This window comes from Triturus cristatus, chromosome 10, assembly GCF_964204655.1.
Source record: "Triturus cristatus chromosome 10, aTriCri1.1, whole genome shotgun sequence".
Taxonomy (NCBI): Eukaryota; Metazoa; Chordata; class Amphibia; order Caudata; family Salamandridae; genus Triturus; species Triturus cristatus.
Window position 1 is genome coordinate 651,233,937 of NC_140593.1, and position 21,158 is coordinate 651,255,094.

General features: G+C 43.5%; 1 protein-coding gene across 5 annotated transcripts in view; it reads right to left on the reverse strand.

Annotated features, from left to right (window-relative positions):
* The window catches only part of UBN1 (ubinuclein 1), a 1,063,877-nt gene that overhangs the window by 706,272 nt on the left and 336,447 nt on the right, over positions 1-21,158 (reverse strand). For all 5 annotated transcript variants that reach the window (XM_085632215.1, XM_085632217.1, XM_085632216.1 and 2 more), the window contains one exon: positions 15,342-15,437. In XM_085632215.1, the coding sequence (XP_085488341.1) occupies positions 15,342-15,437 (96 nt within the window). The remainder of the gene's footprint in view (positions 1-15,341; positions 15,438-21,158) is intronic.

Consider the following 21,158-nt stretch of genomic DNA (forward strand, 5'->3'; position numbering starts at 1 on the left):
CTACTTAACTTTTTAAATTTGTAGCATTCTGGATGGGCTGTCTCCATACAATATAAATGAGTGTTGGAGGTTTGTGATAAAGCACACTTCCTCCTACCTAGTCCAGAATAACAAGTAAGTTTTGCTACAGTGTGCCAGTACTTTTTTGTTGAAACTATTGTTGATTGGAGGGCGTTCTGGCACGTTTTTCCCCTCTCTAGCTCCTTTTGTGATTGAAATCTCAAAGGGTGTCTGGATTCCCAAACTCAATCAGGAGGTATGGTCCTTGAAAGTGGAGGAAGACAGAAAAAGCTATCTCATCCAATCACTTGGGTAAATTTTCTGAATTTGTGTCCTCAAACTATCCTTGAACCTGAGCTCGAAGACAGTTTAAGGACTCAAGGCTTTTTAATTTGGATGCAGAGTTGTCCTAAACCCCAGATTTGAGGATTCACAGTTTGCAAACGCAGTCATGGGGTTTGTGAGCTCGGTGATAAAAAAACATGATTTTTCAATTACTCGAGGAGGGTCCGTTTGGACCCCACACTGCCCTCCCACCCGCCCCCTCACCATCACATGACCCGGGGAGTGGGGGGCATGGGATGCTCTCCTTATGAGATGTCGGACATTGTGAAATCCTGATCGCTCATTTAATAACTGGATTCCAAAACAATTTATGTTCTGATGGTTATGACATTTGCATATATTATCTGCTCACTGTGTTGTTAATTTATGTTGGTTGACTTTCTTCACCTGCACTGCGCCGTCACCAGGCGCACCTATTGTTTTTTGAACTGTCTATTTACCATGTATTTATGTTACATGTATTAGATACAAGATTACTAAGTAAAAACACTGATTGTGGTTGATTAGCAGGGTTGACATATACTCTAGTTTATTTGCTGAATTATAAGACTATCTCAAAGTGATTCCTCCGGGAACATTGTTTTCTACACAGTCTTATTATGCAGAGGTTTTCATAAGCCATTTCCATCTCGAGATACCACACCCTGATGAGCAACTTCTAATAGTCAAACTTTCAATCTCGCTCTGTCTTGCACTAACAAGAAATCACACCACAGCCACAATACAGACTGCCTCAGTAATGCAGCAAATTACTATGCTTCAGGGGTGAAATGCCCTGGAATTTTGGCATGGTGGCAGTCCTGAGCTGTAGGTCCTATGGAGACATATTCCTCTAAGTTTTCTACTTCCTAACTGTCTTTCTGCTGGCATAGCCACCTAACAGCTAACTATCTGTCACTGTGCAGGCTGCGACGGTAGAGTTCTTGAATCCTTAAAGTGACAGTGCTGTATGCCTTTCATTTTTTTCTCTTTGAAAAGTGGGTGAAAATTAAACAGAGTTTAGTAGTCCGGCAGTGATGCATGTTTTAAATGCAGTTTTAATTGGCTATGTTTTGAATATTTGTTTTTGGAATTACATTAAAAAGATCAGAAGTAAAAGAAAATGCTTACATTATATTATAGCCATATTTATTATCGTAGATATTTCTGTTGTGATAGTGGTGCAGCAAGCGTCTACATATAGGTGTAGATCTACTGGGTTTAAAAATAATGAAGAAGATCTCAAGATAGAAATCCTCACCTTATATGAGATAATGAGATGTATACTTCACAAACAACAACAACAAAAAAATCAGACTACCTGAATCAGCCAGAAAAAAGCAGAGCATAGGTACACATCACTTTGGGAAACAGATAAAATGCTCTGAAGAAGATGCACCCCACAGAATACTTAAGCAAAGACGAAGGATTCTGGGCCTGACTATGGGAGTATTACTCTTTCACTTCATGAAATTGGATCCTCTGCAGGGCTTGCAGTGCAATGCAGAAGCGACTTCTTTACATATACAAAAGTAAGATCAGTAAACACACAATGATGTCAGATATTTATGTTGCACAATCAATGTGTACTTAAAGCAACTATGTTTAATTTTGTTCCCACTGCATTCATTTTTGTATTGTAATGTGCTTGCCAGGATTCAATTATGAGCCCATTGCATTCTCATTTCACAGATTTTGACGCTTACACCCCCTCCCAAAGATGGCCACCAAAGCCTTTGAACTTGAGAGACTTCAAGCAAGAACCTTAAGGGCTGGTGTCCTAATAGTCAAATATTGCTCCCTTCTCTGGCCTCACCATTCACCCCTCTTCCCCAGTCTCTCCCCTTCTTCTCTCGCGTCCAGTGGCGGAGAAGCAGCTCTCCCTACGTGCTCTTCAGCTGCCGCCCCTCCTCCTCCACTTAGCACCAAGAGCTTTGCTGCCGCCTGCCGGGAGCTGCACAGTGGGGAAGCTCTCCTCTATCTCCCAAAGGTCGATCTCTCCTTTACGACAGATATACGTTTATTTGCCTATGTTTTTATCTTAATGATACACACACAGTGCAGGTGTTTTTTCTGATACCCCAATAATGTCAGAGGAGTTTTTAGGTCTCGGCTAGCGAAGGCTGCGCTTGCGCAGTCTCGCTCGCGAGAGATAATGACTTGGAGAAGAGGGGCTTGAACCTGCCTCTCTTCTCCCCTCTTCTCCATTGGCTGGCCTCTTGAATGCTGGTCAGCCATTGGAGAAGAGGTCTGTCACTCCGAACAGGCCCGTCCTTTTCGGATTCGGGGGCGTGTTTTTTGCAACTTTTCTAATTATCTCCTCCAGCCAATGGCAAGAGGAGAGAAAAGCAAAACATGCACCCGAATCCGGAAACGCCGCTGCCTTTCTCCGAGGCATTTCTGCTTCGCCTCGGAGAAAGGCGGTGGTGTGCTTGTTTGCTGATGGAAGGATGTCTTGGACGTAATGCCCCCACACACTGACGCGTAAGAGTTGCGCAGAAAAAAGTTTCCAAAGTCGGGGCTTACCTGCAGTCCTCCAGCCAGGTCGCGATCTTCTCATTGGGTACGTGCTTGTTTCTGCTCTCCCACCTCCTTCATCACCAACTCTCTCATTTACCCTATCCGCTCGTGCGTCCTCCTCCTCGGGTTCCTCCTCCTCCTCCACTCCTTTCCATAGTATCTATTTGCCGCCAGTTAGTCACTTTTTTTTTGTCGAGCTGGTGGCCCCGGGCAGCGCAGGCGCAAACTTGGACCCCATTCGAAAGAACACCTGAGAAGAGGTGAGCCTGGGAGTGAGTTAGACAGCGGCTCTCTCCCCCGCCCCAAATCCACTCCCACGGAAAACATCAGGCGGGAGACTGCTCTTGCAACGCCGCAGCAGGAAAGCGGCGGCGAAGTTCGTTCCGGAAGTGACCGCTGGCCGTAGCAGAAAACAAAGACAAGCCGCAGAGGAATCGAGCCTGACGGGATTAACTTGGCTTCAACTGGGGTTTCGATTGAAAATGTGTTGCAGATAACAAAACTTGTCAATTAACAAAACTCTACGCAACGCAGGAACTTAACATATACGGACTTAAAATATCTGCTCGGTCCGTGTGCTGTGTGCGGGTGACCATGCTGCGCTTACCCCATGAATGATGCTTGCGTTGCTTCTGTTGCCCACTTTAGTCTGTTGTGCGGGAGGGAAGCTTGTCTGTGTTTTGGAAGAATCTGGTGCAACGACTGCCACTGTCACGTGTGCGTGGGAAGTGTCACTGCTTCTGGGTGCAATACATTTGTTCTGCGTGTGAGGCGAGTTGGTACTGTTGTTGCGTGTGCTCTACATATTGAGAGATATGCAACAGAGCGAACAGTGAGTGATTAAGCTATTGACATTGTAAATAACAATGCCGTTTCTTTAAATGTTTTAAAAACAAAAACACAGCCCGGTCATTTTCACAGGCTGAATGCCCCCCCCCCTTCGCCCCCCATGCCTGGCCAGAGTCCAGGGCGATACATTCATTAACACTTAAAGAGACCTGGGAGCTCATTGTATTCAAATGAAGCCTGCGAGCCCTTCAAACACAGCCAGACCCATCTAATCTGCCATCTTTGCGGCCTTTGTCCCGCTCGAAGTGCATTGCTCTCCGCTCGGCATCAAAAGGCTGCAGGCCGGAGTCTTCTATTAAGGGCTGATAGTGAGGACAATAGGACACTGCAACGCCACGCACTGGGGCAGCGGGGGCCCGCCTCAGAAATGACGAAACGTGCCCGCTCTGTCCGGTGCTCACGTTGGACAGGCGGTGAGCAGTTTTGGGGAGCGGGTTTGTTTTACAGTACCCGACTCCGAGCTAAAGCAAAATTGAGGAGCGTAGGAAGAGAGTTTGAAAGAAGGACGCAGATAACGATAACATAAATCAGCTACGTGGGGAGAAAGCAGGGGGAAAAGAACATGCAAGAGTGAACTAAAAAGATAGGACGTGGGGGTTTAGGGAAGAAAGAATCAAGAACTGGCATGAATAGTACTAGTCTGCAGCCCTGGCATTCGGCAGCGGCGGGCTCCTAAGAACAACTTTAGACCTTTGCACTATTTTAGCAAGTTAAGCACCCCAGCGACTCTGAAGGGTGGCAGGGCCCACCTTTCAGATCGATAAAGAAATGTGCAGAATTATGAAAATGTCAGTGCAGTAAAAACAATAGCATGCAAGCCACGGCAGCATGAAACCAAAAAAGAAAGACAATTGGCTAATTTCTCTACAGCCTTGCGACGTACAGGCTTTACATGGTCGCCGGCTTTACCAACTGCTAGTATTTCAGATGGGCATCCGAAAAAAACACCACGAGGCAATGCTGCCGATAAACACTACAGAGCAGAACAAACTGCTCCAAGTGAGGCCTTCGGACACACTGCTTAATTTATGTTATGAATGTATTGTGTTACACAGAACGACCTTAAACCAGCGAGGTTTCAAAGAAATGTGCAGAGTAGGTTTAAGAGAACAGCGTATATGCATTGACCGAAAATTAATAAGATGCAGAGTTCAGAATTAGAAGCTCACAACCTCATAACTTCACTCTCTCTCACTCACTCACTACCTCCATCACTCTCTATCTCAGTACCTCACTCTTTCTATCTCACTAACTCACTTTCACTCTCTCTTTCACTACCTCTTTCTCTATCTCACTACATCACAACATCACTCTATGCTCATATATCACTACCTCACAACATCCCTCTCCCTCACTACCTCACTCTTTCACTACCTCACTCTCTCTAGCTCACTACCTCACTCTCTATCTACCTCACTCTCTCTATCTCACTACCTCACTCTCTATCTACCTCACTCTCTATTTCAATACCTCACTCTCTCTCTCTATCTCACTACCTCACTCTCTCTCTGCTAATGCAATAGGTGTCACATATGCAAAAAAAAGCTCATGCCAATAGAAATGACAATGCCATTTATTTAGGGATACAAAAATGATTAAAAAAATAATGAGCAATACCAATAGCTCTACCTATAATATTGCCGAGGCCATTGCATTGTAAATGCTTGTTTTTAAAACGATTGTGGTTATGCATAGATCATGCACAGTGGCATTATCAAGGTTTTTTTCTGATACCCCAATAATGTCAGAGGAGTTTTTTCTAAAAGGATTGTGGCTATGCATAGATCATGCACAGTGGCATTATCCATCCTCGCATATAAGAAAAACTAAAGTCTTTGCAAAATTACCCTTACATTTTAAAGGAGGTACAAAAAGCATTTGTGCAGTGTATGTACAAGCTAAATCTGCTGAGAGTGTGAAATTGTATAGTCCACTGGTCTCCCTTTAATGTGCTATTAAATGCAAGCATCATTTATTCATGCTTTGATTTGTATGCATTAGCATATTTAAAGTCAGACTTATTAGCTTTGCCGGTTGTTGTTTAATTCTAGGGAAGGAATTTCAGCCATAGGTAAATCAACATATTTTCAACATCTAGGGAGGACCAAATGTGAATTTTGAGCAGCTCATCACAGAGCATCACAGAGCTGCAGTAATTTTGAGCAGTGTGAACGAGATCTAGAAAGAGAGAATAAACATGTGCAAAGCCAATAGGCGATATCTTTTTAATGTGAGTATCAAGTATTGACTTTATTCATATTAGAAATATTTATAGGGCATACTGCTACCCTGGACGGGCGTCCTGACATTACCGGACCTTAGCAACACAGGCCAGATGAATAAACTTGCTGAAAAAGTTTTTAGCTTATCCCTGAAAAAACGGGAGTGGACGTGTCTGATATTAGCGAGTCAGGAGCTCCACCATTTAGCGGATAGAAAAGAAAAAGAAAGGTCACCCATTTGCACTTTCTTAAAGCGAGCAAATAAAATAAGATTAGCCGCACCCAACCAGACAGTCTGAACGGTAAAGTAGCATTCCGAGCCTAAGATAGTGAGATCCTCAGCTGGGAAAGCTCTATGCACCATGCATAGTACTTTAAAAGCAGTGTTCTTGGAGATAGCAAGCCAGTGCAGTTCTTTAAGATAAGTGGCACACCTGACGAGAGAAAGCTTAAAAATCACCAGTGCCATAGCATTTTGTACCACGTGTAGGCAGCTGGTTGAAACGTCTAGTAGGCCAAGATAAAGGGAATTGGCATTGGCTTGTGAAGTACTGTTAAGAAAGTGAAAAAAAAGAAAACCCAAAATGGCTGCTGGTGAATAACAACGTAAGACAAGCAGAGACAGCAGAAGTGCATAAGAGAAAACAGATTTGGGCTACAGGGTGCAAGCATGGAGGATATACTACACAGTCTTATAGTATCTCAAAATAGAGTGGGGGTCAAAGGGAAAAAGTTTATAGACTCTGATAGTTGTGGTATCCCCAAATCAACATCATAATATACTAAAACAACTATGAGTCTCAAAAGATAGAAGACCTAGACACAAGGATAAAGGTAATGCTGAAATTTAATGAAGCTGTGGATTCATATATGCATATATGTGTGTATGCATCAATATTAAAATTCCCATCATCAACCTCAAGAGGTTAGCTTCATCATCTGGGAATGGAGGACGGAAAGAGTACCATCTTCTACTTAGCAGTTGGTAGATTTTGGTCTCTTATGTGTCCCAAACCAGTGGCTGATATACTAGTTGTTATTCGATGATGGAGAGATATAATAGTTGCAGTGCTCGTGAAACGTGGTAGTGTGAGGGTGCTCGATAAAAATTGTCTAGCAAGGCACTAAACACATTTTATTAAATCGCTACCTTGTTAGCAATGACTAAAAACAGTGCGGTAACAGTTTCAAAAAATATAATAACTGTGATGACAAAAAGGTCTACATGTTTCTGCTATCGGGTGGAGTTCACCCAAGCATTCTTCAGGACCAATTTAGCTACTGCAGAAATTGAACAGTGCTCGAATGAGCAGTGAATTGAATGATACAACCTGGACCCAAACGAAGGGCCAAGAAACTCTGTGGGAGGTAATTTTACTCCGTTGACCTACAGAGATACAAACACAAAAAGAGAAAGAAAACACAGCATAGCAAAAACCTTTTAGAAAGTGATATTTTCAAGGTCAACCTTATAGCATTCAGTAATTATATCAAATATGCAAATACTCTTAAATATATCAAGACTATACTAAGTCTGTGTAAATTTGGTGAAGTGAGTAAAGGTTATGGCACTTACCCCAAATGTTGTGGGTGTGCGCCTCACCTCGCCTGGCTACTGCTCAGGTTAGGGGAGGCCCCGCTCTGTAAGAAAATCAGAGGGTTCACAAAAATTATTGCTCAAAATATGGGCTCTTTTCTAAAAACCGCTGTCGCTCACTCCGCGAATTGCCAGAAACGACTAGACTCACAAGATGACATTCGAGTGCTACATGATGTTAAAAAAGTACCCACGGATTATGCTAAGTGGTCGCCATGGTAACAGTTGAGGCGAAAAGCTCCACTTCCGAAGGTAACTCTGTCTTTTAATCAATATAATCAAACATAGCTGTGGCTCCGCTCTAGTCTCCTGAGTACACGAGCGGAGGCAGCGATAAACAAAACAAAATAGAGGGGATTCCTACTCACCTCTCCGTCGGTACCTCAGAATGGAGCTGAGCTCGTAGGGGAGGCAACCAGCGGGGTGAAAACACACAGCTAAAGTAAAGAAAGCCGGTGTAAGTTGTCAAGGCAACCCAGTGAGTGAGACGCTGGGGAGTTGCGTCGTCACGTCACGTCGAGAGAGTCTGGGAAATGTAGTTTTAGTAAGAACGCGTAATTGGTGGTTGGCTAAAAAACCAAATCTCATACATATTACCCGATTGGATACAGGGGCCATGAAGACGATATTATGTATGTTGCAGGAGTATCAGAAAAAATGTATATATATATACATAAAGAAGGCAGCCGCTTGGGTAGGTGTAACCAAACACTGGCCCGAATGACTTGATGATATAGAGGCGCATGCTAATCAGGTCGAATCGACCTGAGCCACATTGTTCGATAAGAACCAATAGTGTATCAGCCTAGATTGATGCCCAAGGAATATCATCATTGAGCCCCTCCTGATCACTATGTAGTCTAAACACCCATCTCTGTTCTTTTTGAAAGAGGTAGTTCGTGACATCTGTGATATGTGGTGGAATGAAAGGTTGTTCCAGGACGAGCCATTTCATGTCTTCTGGTTTATGGTTTGATGTCAGGAAATGTGTGGTCATTTTAGTTGACTGTTTCCTGCGCCTGATTGTGCTCTTGTGCTCACTTATTCTTATTTTAATTTTGCGGGTGGTCATCCCTACATATTTAAGTGAGCAAGGGCAGGTAATAAGGTAGATAACTTTCTCCGAGTTACAGTTTGTATGTTTATGAAGCACCCATGGTCTTGAGGTACCAATGTCTACTGATTTAGTGTGTGTTGTCTGTGGGCACACTGAACAGCTACCACAGGGATAATGACCTTGTACAGGTGGCAGGTCCCAGAGTGTTGATGTAGCAGGGTTCCTCATAGTTTTGGGTCGTGTATCTACAAGACTGTCTTTTAAACTCGTCCCTCTCTTAAATGAGAACAGTGGGGGAGGAATTTCTTCATTGTTGAGATTCAAAATGCGCCAGTGTTTTCGTACTACTTTCTGCACCTGGTTAGACAGTGTGCTGAAAGTGTTGACAAAGGTTAATCTCGTCAGTGGTGGTTTTGGTATTGAGGGAGCAATGAGGGCGTCTCTGTTGTTATTCGCCGCTCTTTTTTTAGCTTGTCTTATCAAGAAAGGAGGATAATCTTTAACTTTCAGTTGTTGAGACAAGGCCGCTGCATGTTTGTCAAAAGTTTCCTTGGTGGAACAATTTCTGCGTATCCGCAGAAATTGTCCAACAGGCAGGTTCTCTTTGAGAGACTTAGGATGATGACTTTGAAAATTTAATAGTGAGTTCTTTGCTTGGGGTTTTCTGTACAATTCACTCCCCAGAGTGCCTTCTGTAGGATAGATAACAATATCTAAAAAAGGCAACCTCATCTTATCATGTGTCACTGTAAATTTCAAGAACCTGTTTTGTTCATTGAGCCATGTATGAAAATCAAGCAAAGTGGTCACATTGCCGCGCCATATGACCAAGATGTCATCAATATATCTTTTCCAAACGACAATCCTGTCGTGGAAAGGATTGATGTTATTCAGTACTGTGTCCTGTTCAAAAAGATGGACGTAAAGGTTCGCCAGGCTCGGCGCAAAAATACTGCCCATTGATGTTCCTGAGGTCTGAAGGTAGATGGTGTCCTCAAACTTAAAAAAGTTCTCTTTCATTGCTAATCTGGCGCACTCCATGATGAAATTAATAGGCGTGCTCGTGCCTAGATCTTTAGTATCAAGTAGGCCCCTGATGGATTCCAAAGTTTCGTCCTGGGGAATACAGGTATAAAGGGATTCAACGTCGAAACTCACCAGAAGGTCTGTTTCGGTGTCAAAAGTAGTCTCAGGTAACAGTCTCAGTACGTCTTTGGTGTCTTGTAAAAATGTTGGCATCTCTTTGACCAACGGGCGTAGGAAGAAATCCACAAAGGTGGACAAAGGTTCAAGGAGTGATCCTATCCCCGATATGATGGGGCGTCCTGGTGGTGGTCTAGTGGCTTTGTGTATTTTAGGGAGGACATAGAAATAGGGCATCACCGGAAACTTCGTGATCAAGAAATCAGACTCTTGTGGTGTAATCCAGCCTGACTCTTTGGCTTCATAGACCAGATCATATATTTCTTTAGACAATCTGGCTGTCGGGTCTTCTGACTGAACCTGGTAAGATTTACCATCATTCAGCTGTCTTAGACATTCATTTCGATATGCTGTTGAGTCCATTATGACAATGGCGCCCCCCTTGTCAGCGGGCTTGATGGTGATGGTATTGTCATTGGAAAGAGACGTTAAGGCATTTCTTTGTGAAAGAGAAAAGTTAGAATATCCTTTCTCACTGGTGGAACAAAGCGTGGTGACATCATTAGTAACAGCTTGTTCAAACACCTTTACATGGTCTGGCACCAAATGCACTGGTGGGTTGAAGTTGGAAGCTGGTTTAAGACCTGTGTTAGATTCTGGAGGTAGATCATCTAGACTCATCATGTTAGTTCCCTTGTCTTTGCTCTTAAAAAAGAAATGAAGCCGAACTTTACGAAAAAAATTTCCAAGTTCGCACCTCAATTGGAAAGGATCACCCACACATGTGGGGACGAAGCCCAGACCTTTGTTTAGAACCTCATGTTCAATGGGAGTCAGATTACGTTGGCTCAAATTTACCACTAGATGATTGTTCTCATCTATAATCTTCGCGGTTGTTTGTTCGTTATGTTCTATGGGTTCTGTGGTGGTTGGTCTGTTTGCCAGTGTACTTGTTGTACTTGTCCTCCTCTTCTCCTGCCCCTGTTGCGTCCACGGCCTTGCCCTAAAAAAGGAGGCTGCCCAAAAAAGGTAGATGCAGGGGGCGGCTGGCAAGGAAAGGGGGGCATAGATGGATTGAAAGGTGAAGATTGATAACCCCAAGGTGCTGGGGGCCACCAAGGGCTCGGTTGACCATAGTAATTTTGTGTACCGCGTCTCCTACTGGCGCGAGAACGTTGATAGTTTTGTCTTTGCGACGGAGCCGATGTACTAGAACCCTCTGAGTCTGATGAGGGGGTGTCTGTCCCTGACGATGAATAGTTTGAACCGTATCTCTTACCCTTTCTGTTGTATTCGGGTGGGGTATAGGTCGCACTTGTATATGGGTAGACCTTTTCAAAAGAGAAACGGGCCAGATCCTTCTTAAATTTCTCAATTTTCGTCAGCAAAATGGTGTCTTTGTGCTCTTTATTATTTTTGTTAGTGTCCTCGAGATTTCTTTTGAATAAGGCACTTGTGATTGTGGCTTTGATTTGACCCTCCAAAGTTTGTATTTCTACAAGGATCAAATCAGCTGCCTTCTTGGCTGTACTGATGATTAAAATAAGCCAATCACGAGTGCATCGCCATGCAATAAGCGACCAGTCCTTCAGAAAACTTTTATCAGTCAAAAAAAGGCGTGGTGTATTAGTTACTATCAAACCCATGGGTGCGCTGTTGCTTCTTAAATACTCCGTCATTATCGCACCATGTATAAAGGTGCGCGAGTGTGATTTCTTCAGGGCAAGTAGATTTTGCCATTCGTCTACGGTATTGTTGGAGACTGATGGCAAGCTGTCTAGGATGCTAGGATTAGTATCGAGAATTGATTGTAGCATACTCTCATCGAATGACAGACCAGTGAGTTCGGCCATCCTGAAACAGAGAACACGGCGTGAGCGGCGGTGTGAGTGTACTTATGATCAGCCAGTGGGCGTAAGTACTGGAAAAATGACCCGCAGCCAAAAGCTGCTCTTAAAACTGTCTTATAGTATCTCAAAATAGAGTGGGGGTCAAAGGGAAAAAGTTTATAGACTCTGATAGTTGTGGTATCCCCAAATCAACATCATAATATACTAAAACAACTATGAGTCTCAAAAGATAGAAGACCTAGACACAAGGATAAAGGTAATGCTGAAATTTAATGAAGCTGTGGATTCATATATGCATATATGTGTGTATGCATCAATATTAAAATTCCCATCATCAACCTCAAGAGGTTAGCTTCATCATCTGGGAATGGAGGACGGAAAGAGTACCATCTTCTACTTAGCAGTTGGTAGATTTTGGTCTCTTATGTGTCCCAAACCAGTGGCTGATATACTAGTTGTTATTCGATGATGGAGAGATATAATAGTTGCAGTGCTCGTGAAACGTGGTAGTGTGAGGGTGCTCGATAAAAATTGTCTAGCAAGGCACTAAACACATTTTATTAAATCGCTACCTTGTTAGCAATGACTAAAAACAGTGCGGTAACAGTTTCAAAAAATATAATAACTGTGATGACAAAAAGGTCTACATGTTTCTGCTATCGGGTGGAGTTCACCCAAGCATTCTTCAGGACCAATTTAGCTACTGCAGAAATTGAACAGTGCTCGAATGAGCAGTGAATTGAATGATACAACCTGGACCCAAACGAAGGGCCAAGAAACTCTGTGGGAGGTAATTTTACTCCGTTGACCTACAGAGATACAAACACAAAAAGAGAAAGAAAACACAGCATAGCAAAAACCTTTTAGAAAGTGATATTTTCAAGGTCAACCTTATAGCATTCAGTAATTATATCAAATATGCAAATACTCTTAAATATATCAAGACTATACTAAGTCTGTGTAAATTTGGTGAAGTGAGTAAAGGTTATGGCACTTACCCCAAATGTTGTGGGTGTGCGCCTCACCTCGCCTGGCTACTGCTCAGGTTAGGGGAGGCCCCGCTCTGTAAGAAAATCAGAGGGTTCACAAAAATTATTGCTCAAAATATGGGCTCTTTTCTAAAAACCGCTGTCGCTCACTCCGCGAATTGCCAGAAACGACTAGACTCACAAGATGACATTCGAGTGCTACATGATGTTAAAAAAGTACCCACGGATTATGCTAAGTGGTCGCCATGGTAACAGTTGAGGCGAAAAGCTCCACTTCCGAAGGTAACTCTGTCTTTTAATCAATATAATCAAACATAGCTGTGGCTCCGCTCTAGTCTCCTGAGTACACGAGCGGAGGCAGCGATAAACAAAACAAAATAGAGGGGATTCCTACTCACCTCTCCGTCGGTACCTCAGAATGGAGCTGAGCTCGTAGGGGAGGCAACCAGCGGGGTGAAAACACACAGCTAAAGTAAAGAAAGCCGGTGTAAGTTGTCAAGGCAACCCAGTGAGTGAGACGCTGGGGAGTTGCGTCGTCACGTCACGTCGAGAGAGTCTGGGAAATGTAGTTTTAGTAAGAACGCGTAATTGGTGGTTGGCTAGCGTCTCACTCACTGGGTTGCCTTGACAACTTACACCGGCTTTCTTTACTTTAGCTGTGTGTTTTCACCCCGCTGGTTGCCTCCCCTACGAGCTCAGCTCCATTCTGAGGTACCGACGGAGAGGTGAGTAGGAATCCCCTCTATTTTGTTTTGTTTATCGCTGCCTCCGCTCGTGTACTCAGGAGACTAGAGCGGAGCCACAGCTATGTTTGATTATATTGATTAAAAGACAGAGTTACCTTCGGAAGTGGAGCTTTTCGCCTCAACTGTTACCATGGCGACCACTTAGCATAATCCGTGGGTACTTTTTTAACATCATGTAGCACTCGAATGTCATCTTGTGAGTCTAGTCGTTTCTGGCAATTCGCGGAGTGAGCGACAGCGGTTTTTAGAAAAGAGCCCATATTTTGAGCAATAATTTTTGTGAACCCTCTGATTTTCTTACAGAGCGGGGCCTCCCCTAACCTGAGCAGTAGCCAGGCGAGGTGAGGCGCACACCCACAACATTTGGGGTAAGTGCCATAACCTTTACTCACTTCACCAAATTTACACAGACTTAGTATAGTCTTGATATATTTAAGAGTATTTGCATATTTGATATAATTACTGAATGCTATAAGGTTGACCTTGAAAATATCACTTTCTAAAAGGTTTTTGCTATGCTGTGTTTTCTTTCTCTTTTTGTGTTTGTATCTCTGTAGGTCAACGGAGTAAAATTACCTCCCACAGAGTTTCTTGGCCCTTCGTTTGGGTCCAGGTTGTATCATTCAATTCACTGCTCATTCGAGCACTGTTCAATTTCTGCAGTAGCTAAATTGGTCCTGAAGAATGCTTGGGTGAACTCCACCCGATAGCAGAAACATGTAGACCTTTTTGTCATCACAGTTATTATATTTTTTGAAACTGTTACCGCACTGTTTTTAGTCATTGCTAACAAGGTAGCGATTTAATAAAATGTGTTTAGTGCCTTGCTAGACAATTTTTATCGAGCACCCTCACACTACCACGTTTCACGAGCACTGCAACTATTATATCTCTCCATCATCGAATAACAACTAGTATATCAGCCACTGGTTTGGGACAAATAAGAGACCAAAATCTACCAACTGCTAAGTAGAAGATGGTACTCTTTCCGTCCTCCATTCCCAGATGATGAAGCTAACCTCTTGAGGTTGATGATGGGAATTTTAATATTGATGCATACACACATATATGCATATATGAATCCACAGCTTCATTAAATTTCAGCATTACCTTTATCCTTGTGTCTAGGTCTTCTATCTTTTGAGACTCATAGTTGTTTTAGTATATTAGGATATACTACACACCCTTACAAGGCAGTTATCAACACTATTTATGGCGACAGTGATTGCAATAAAAGGGTTGGGATACATCTCTCCCCGGGCTACAAGGCCAATGCCCCCCGTGTCAGGCAGTTGTCACTATCCCCTCATAGCCTAAGACCATCCACTATGGACTGGGATAAATATTTATAGCACCCACAAGTGTGCTCCTGGAGTAATACAAATGATATGCAACTACAGCGTGCAAGGCCAAATGGGCAAAAGAGAAAGAGCAAGCTAGAAACAGTGAATAAGGGCAGGATACCATTGTTGTTGACGCAATAGAGGCAGTTTCATCCCTAGATATGTCACGGGAAAGAAGACATCTTTAGATGGTACTGGGGATAGAAGGAATGGTAGCCTGATGTAGTGTCTTTGTCATCATGTAACAAGGAAGATGATCAGTTTGACGGAGAAGGGGTACAAATGTTTTAGCTCTTTTAAATCCAATGTCTTTACTGACAGCAAAAGACATCCGATTTAGCACGACAAGCCATAGAAGATTCAGTGTTGCATTACCTAACCCACTCTCCAATTCATCAACACCATCGCTGCAATTTAACATCCACATACTCTCAAATCCGTACAACCTTTCCAAGAAACTTCACTCCCTCTGAATCCCAATACAGTTCCACAATCATCTGCGACGGAAAAAAGCATGTTTAAGCTTTGAGGAGTGGTATTCTTCAGAATAAAACATAACTTAATCTGAGATGTTCCTACAAAGGAGGGCTGACTGCCCTTTTCTGACAGAATCTATTTCCTCCAAGGAAAATGTAATAATGTTTCAAATGCAAATCACCAAACTAGAGGTTGTTTCGAGCTGCTGCATGATTAGTACTCACCGCCTCGGAGTTATCAATGAAGGAATCATTCTCATCATACCCATAGCCCATATCAACGAGATCCTGAACACGATCTCTCCGGCGTTGTTTTGATCCCTGAGAATAAAGAAGTAACATAACGTAAACACACAAACTCTTAGAGGAGACTCCACATGCCCAGAAAAGAGATTTCGGACAGGAAGTACAAATCCTACTGTATTTGGCATATTCACAAACTCTACTGATCATAGTAAGCATCCTGCTGTATCTGGCATATCTGCAATGGCTATAAATCTTAGTAAAAAGAACGTTTGATGGACAGAATGCAGAACAATGTCATACATTCACCCCAGTACAGAGATCTGGGCCTAAATCCATCGTTGTTTTGCTCCCCATGCCATTCCAGTTTGGACCCAGCCATATGCAAATCAGTCTTGACCCTGCGCCCAATAGTAACAGCCCAGCCTGAACTGCCAGGCCAGGTACGGTCCTCCCTGGATTGGAAAAGCATCCTAGGACCGGTTTCGGGGTTTCACCCCTCATCAGCCAGGATAGCTTGACTCCAGTGGCATGGAGAGCACAGGATCTTAGTAAACTTGGTTCTTTCCTGAGTGAATGATGAAAATACACAACTCTTAGGACCTACAGCCAGCTTCTGTTCCAAGCCCAAATGAGCACAAAAAGCAATAATCAGTATAGTTGTGGTGTTACACAAGCTGAAGATTCCAATCACTGCTGGGGGATTGTGGGCCCCTATGTATGTATTAGCCTTTTCTTACGGCGGCCCAAACAGTGGGTAATGAAGTGGCTGAGGTGTGATCAGGTCCCCGACTAGGAGTATATCTTTGGTGTAACAATGGAACTTGAGATCTTGCATTGGCTGATGGCCCCAGCGCCGCTGGGAGAACGGAAAATGCATAAGCTGGGAGAGGTAGTCAGGTACTGTTGGCAAGTCTACGTACAACCAAAGGACTGTACATATCTGTACGCTCCATGCACTCTGCTATGGGCTAATCTATAGGTTTATGTCACTGAGTGCTGCCCATGATAAAAGATACTGGGAGGATGCTGGGATCATGCCTCTTTATACAACGATCATTATTGATGCTACAGCATCTCAAGAACGAGCAGGGTCTGAGACTAGGTCAGTTTCTCAGGTACAATGCCCTTGTTTGTGTGCTGGACCAGATATGGAATCAGGATCGGAGAAACAGTCAACATCGTCAATACTGCAGCTTTTGATCACACATGGGCGAGCAAAAAAGGCAGTATCCAGCTTCTACGCCTTACTGCTGTCATTACAGGCAAACCTCCAACCATCTATAAGGGACAAATGGGTGCATGATTTGGGACAATATATAACTGAAAAAGAACTGGACCCCTAAACTGCAGTTTGTTTAAAATGTTTTGTAAAATCCTCGATTGTAATGCACCCAACTGAATTTCCTCTTTTTGCATGTTCACCCCCACATTCTCTGGACTGATGCGGAAGGTTTATAGACTCTGAGAGTGCACTGAGGCCTGCTAACCAGACCTCAGTGCAAGTGCTCTAACCCCTTACAAGGTGGATGTTGAATTGGATACCCCAATTGACAGAGACTGACTTACTTATAAGTCCCTAATATATGGTACCCAGGGTACTCAGGGCATGTAAGGCTGAGTGTCCGACCAGGGATGCAGCACTGATTGTGCCACCCTGTGTGTGACAAAGTACAAAATGGCTTCCAGCCTGCCACGGCAGACTGGAAGAGTTCGACTTTGCCATTCAAACAATGGCAAAGCCCCCCACTTCCCTTAACAATATATGTAAGTCTTGCATGAGGAAGGCCTATCGAACTGTAAGGCAGGAAGCTGTATATTATTAAGCAGGACGTGTTTTATGTATATTTCTTGGCAGCAACACTTCCAAATCGTCGTTTTGCGGTGGAAAAGTTAGAAGCCCCATTGGCTAACACAGGGTTACAGGCTGACCCCTCAGTCCGGCTAACTTCTGAATGGGACTACTTAGATGGGTACTGTAAGGTATCAAATTATTCGTGGCATTAAACTTGACTTGATGCCCAGATCAAATTTAATGTCACTATCAAATGCAACATTTTAGAAAATTGCCCCTCTGTTACCCAGTTTGTCAAGTGGTGTCACACAGTCACAGGCCACAAGACAGCTTTCTGCCCTCCTGGTGAGTAGTGTGAACAACTCTCAGGCTTAGTGTTGGAAAGCGGATTATTAGTAGTAGTAAATATGCATCTACCTCTGGCAACAAGGCCACTAACATGGTCTAGAACTCAGTATAGGTCTCAGTAATATATTCCCATGCCCCACCCTTGGAAGCTTGAATCCAAGCAGGCAGGCTCAACTTAGGAGACAGGTATGTGAAGCATTTAAAAACAACAATTCAGTAAATAATTAATGCACAACACACAATAAAAGTCCCACACCAATGTATAAAAATAGGAAATATTTGTCTATAAAATGACAACAAAATGCCAAAAATCTAATGTAGGGAAACGGAGATATGAACTTGAACACTTTCTAGCACTTAGACACCTTATGGCGTTTTTTTCTAAAGTTGCTCCAAACTTCTGGAACTTCTTCTGAAGTTCCTCTTGAGGATCCAAAGGGTCCAAAACACAATCCAAGGGTCTGGAAGCTCGAAGATGGCCCTGGAATGTTGGGACCACAATTCCCACAATGCACCAGGCCAAAATCCTTAAACTTCCACTGGATGAACTCCAGGCGGGGAACTCCAGGTGGAGTTGATGCAGGTGAACTCTGTAGCTTGCAGGGAGCCCACTCTTTATTCCTCTTGAAGCAAGGTACAACCAAAGGGCTGTAGTTCCAGATAATGCAGCAGGGATAGTCAGTCAGATTGCAGGACCTGATGGTACAAATCAAGTTCCCAGCTTGGCAATCCTTCGTCTTCTCTTAGTTTCAAGCAGCAGAGCTGAGTGGCTCTGCACCTCTCACATATTTATTCAGTGTTCTCTGGGGTCAAACAGGAGAGCACTCCTGTCCAGTGAGGTTCAGGGCAAGACCCCAGAGCATGACCACGTCTAACAAAGTGTGGCATAATCTTATCCCAGAAAGCACTATTACTCCAAAATTCAGTATGGCTAAACTCACAGCAGAGGAGCAAGAACTAGCTAAACCAACCTCCAGTATGGCTCATTTCCATAGCTCTCCTCCCCCCTATCATATGCAAATGTCTGCATTAAGCATGCCATCTGGCTGGGTCAGAGGGGCTGGGGGACCTGGGATTCATAGCCTGTCCTATTCCTACAATAAAGCTCAAGTTTAACGACCCCTCTCCCTTGAATCTGGCATTCCTGTGTAGCAGAGCTCTCTCCAACAGATAGCCTCTCTCTAGGTGCGCCACTTATTACTTCCTCAAAGCAGCCAGGTTAATCCTGTTAACTATGACTAATCAAGGGAGACCACAGGAAGGCTGAATTTTGGCTTACAGACAAGAAAGCCTTATAACTTCTGTTCTGTATATTTTAGGATACATTCAACAATGGCATTTGTTGGATTTATCAATACCATTCCCCTAAGTCCTTGAATGATATTTTTATTTAATTCCTAGCGATAGTTATGAGTTCATAAACTACTGTAATGTTATCCTATGGGGCTAGGCATCTACAATTAAGAAACTGCAATGTGACATTTCTCCATCATCAGGTCATATAAAACATCTTTTATAATGACCCCCCACCCCTGGAACACCTAGGGGAGACCTTAGGGGTCCTGAATATGCACAAATAGTGTACATCTTCACTCCACAGTGCTCCTAGCAAAAGTCGATTTTGGGAGGCACTTTACTAAAATAAGAAACGTGAAATGTGCAACTTCTCTATCCCCAGAGCATTTAAAACATCTTTTATAAGGGCCCTGACTATAACAATATGACCCTACCACCCCAGGGACACCTAAGTGAGACCCTTGGGGTACCTAAAATGCCACAGTATTGTAGGTTATTGCTTTTTAACTGCCCCTACCACCAAAGTCGAGTTTGGGCACACTTTAAATTTAAAGGCAGTACTGCAACACAGGGCTGCTTATAAAATGACCTCAGGCTCCCAGCAGTGCACATATGCAAGTGCAACAAAGGCTGCTGGCCTCTAAACTGCCATGCCTTATTACGTACTAGGGACTTAAAGGTAGTTTTAATCCCCCTGCACTAATATGTACTAGGGACTTCTAGAGGAGGGCATGCCGATTATTAGAAGTGTACCCTAACATTGAGAGAGGGTCTATTTTTTATCATAGGGTACCCCAGGCCCGTTCTGTCCACACCTGAGGAATGAGACCCTTGTTCTTGCCCTGCCTGCCTAATTTGTAGGCCGTGTTAAATTGACCGGAGGGTCCTGTGTTACTATATAACAAATACCCTGGGCCATCCTTGTCACTCAGCAAAGCATGAACCCCTACGTTGGCCCTGCCAGCCTGATCTGTAGGCCTTTTGTTAAGTTGACCAAGTTCTGCACCCATTTTACTGAACAGCAGGCTCTAGGCTTGTCTGACCAAGAATCACAGCCAGCCTCTCTCAGCGAGGCCTCCTGCTCCAAACTAAAGAGCCCCCACCCTACCCGTGTGCAAAGTTCACTGGTGCAGAGTTCACGGTCTCTCTATTCTGTCGACATATAGCACATCACATCCTGGGTCTGTACATGAAAATGAGAAGTTCCTACCGCAGCCGCGTCAAGCTGGGGTGATGAATAACCAAGACACATATCCATATATGTATATTTTATTCCTTTGCATTACATATTTTCTGCCTGCCCTATGCAATTTACGATGAGCGCTTGGCCTGAGAATATAACCTTTCACCGAGTCTACGTTCCGCATTTAGTAGGATAGAAACGACACGTCTGATAAAATTTTCAGACCATGCTTTAAGTGACTGACGTAGATAGAAGTGGCATAAGATGACATTACTGTAGGCGCTTCTCATAGCCTTAAACAGTATAACTAGGGAGCTCACACAGTCCTCGGCGGACTACCCCACCCGTCTGCTATGTATGCTATTTTTCTATGCTATTTTGTCTCTAAATTGTTGTTTTCTTATTGACAATTTAAAGCTTATATTACATTTGCAAAGCTGCCTTCTTTTAGGTTTTAGATAGGTACTTGAGTATTCTCAGTATTTTAGATCAAGTGTGTTTTGCATTCTGAGAAAATTTTCCTTGATTTAACTTATGTTTTTCATAATGCATTTATAAATGTGTCTTTGAGGTTTTCTGAAGTGTCTCTCTCCAAACGAGTTCAATGCCTTCTGATTCGTGCGAGGTCACTATATTTGTATTTTGTACTTTTATGCCTTTTTCTTGAAGTTTCTTGAAGTTGCATCCTCTTAATAAAACTGTTAAACTTTCAGCCTCAGTTTCCATGGCTCACATATCTGTTTCCTTCATTTTTAGAGCGAGCGTTCCCAGACACCCCGGCTCAAATTAAGGTGCCCCTTTTGTCCCTAACTCACTTCCTCGATCATACGGTGAAGGTTCCCTGAACCCTGTGCTCAGCCCCCTGCACTCTTGACCCTTAAAAAATCTCCCTCGAACATTTGGCGCCGTGACTCGGATTGGCAGTACCGACAGACAGGAGGAAGCTGGGACCGGGAGGAGACGCAGACTAAACACTCCTTTCTGACTGAACCACAGAGAACAACGCTCGGGTAAGTTTATGTTGACTGCCTGATGTGCTTGTGTCTTTTTTTGGTAACAGTTTGAGGGGAGCGCTTGTGAGACATCTGCGTTCCTTTTCCCTTTCAGTTTTCTTCCCTGTCTACCTGGTCTCACTAAAGGACATTCTAAAGCTGAGGAAGCTTGTGTGCGAAGAGGA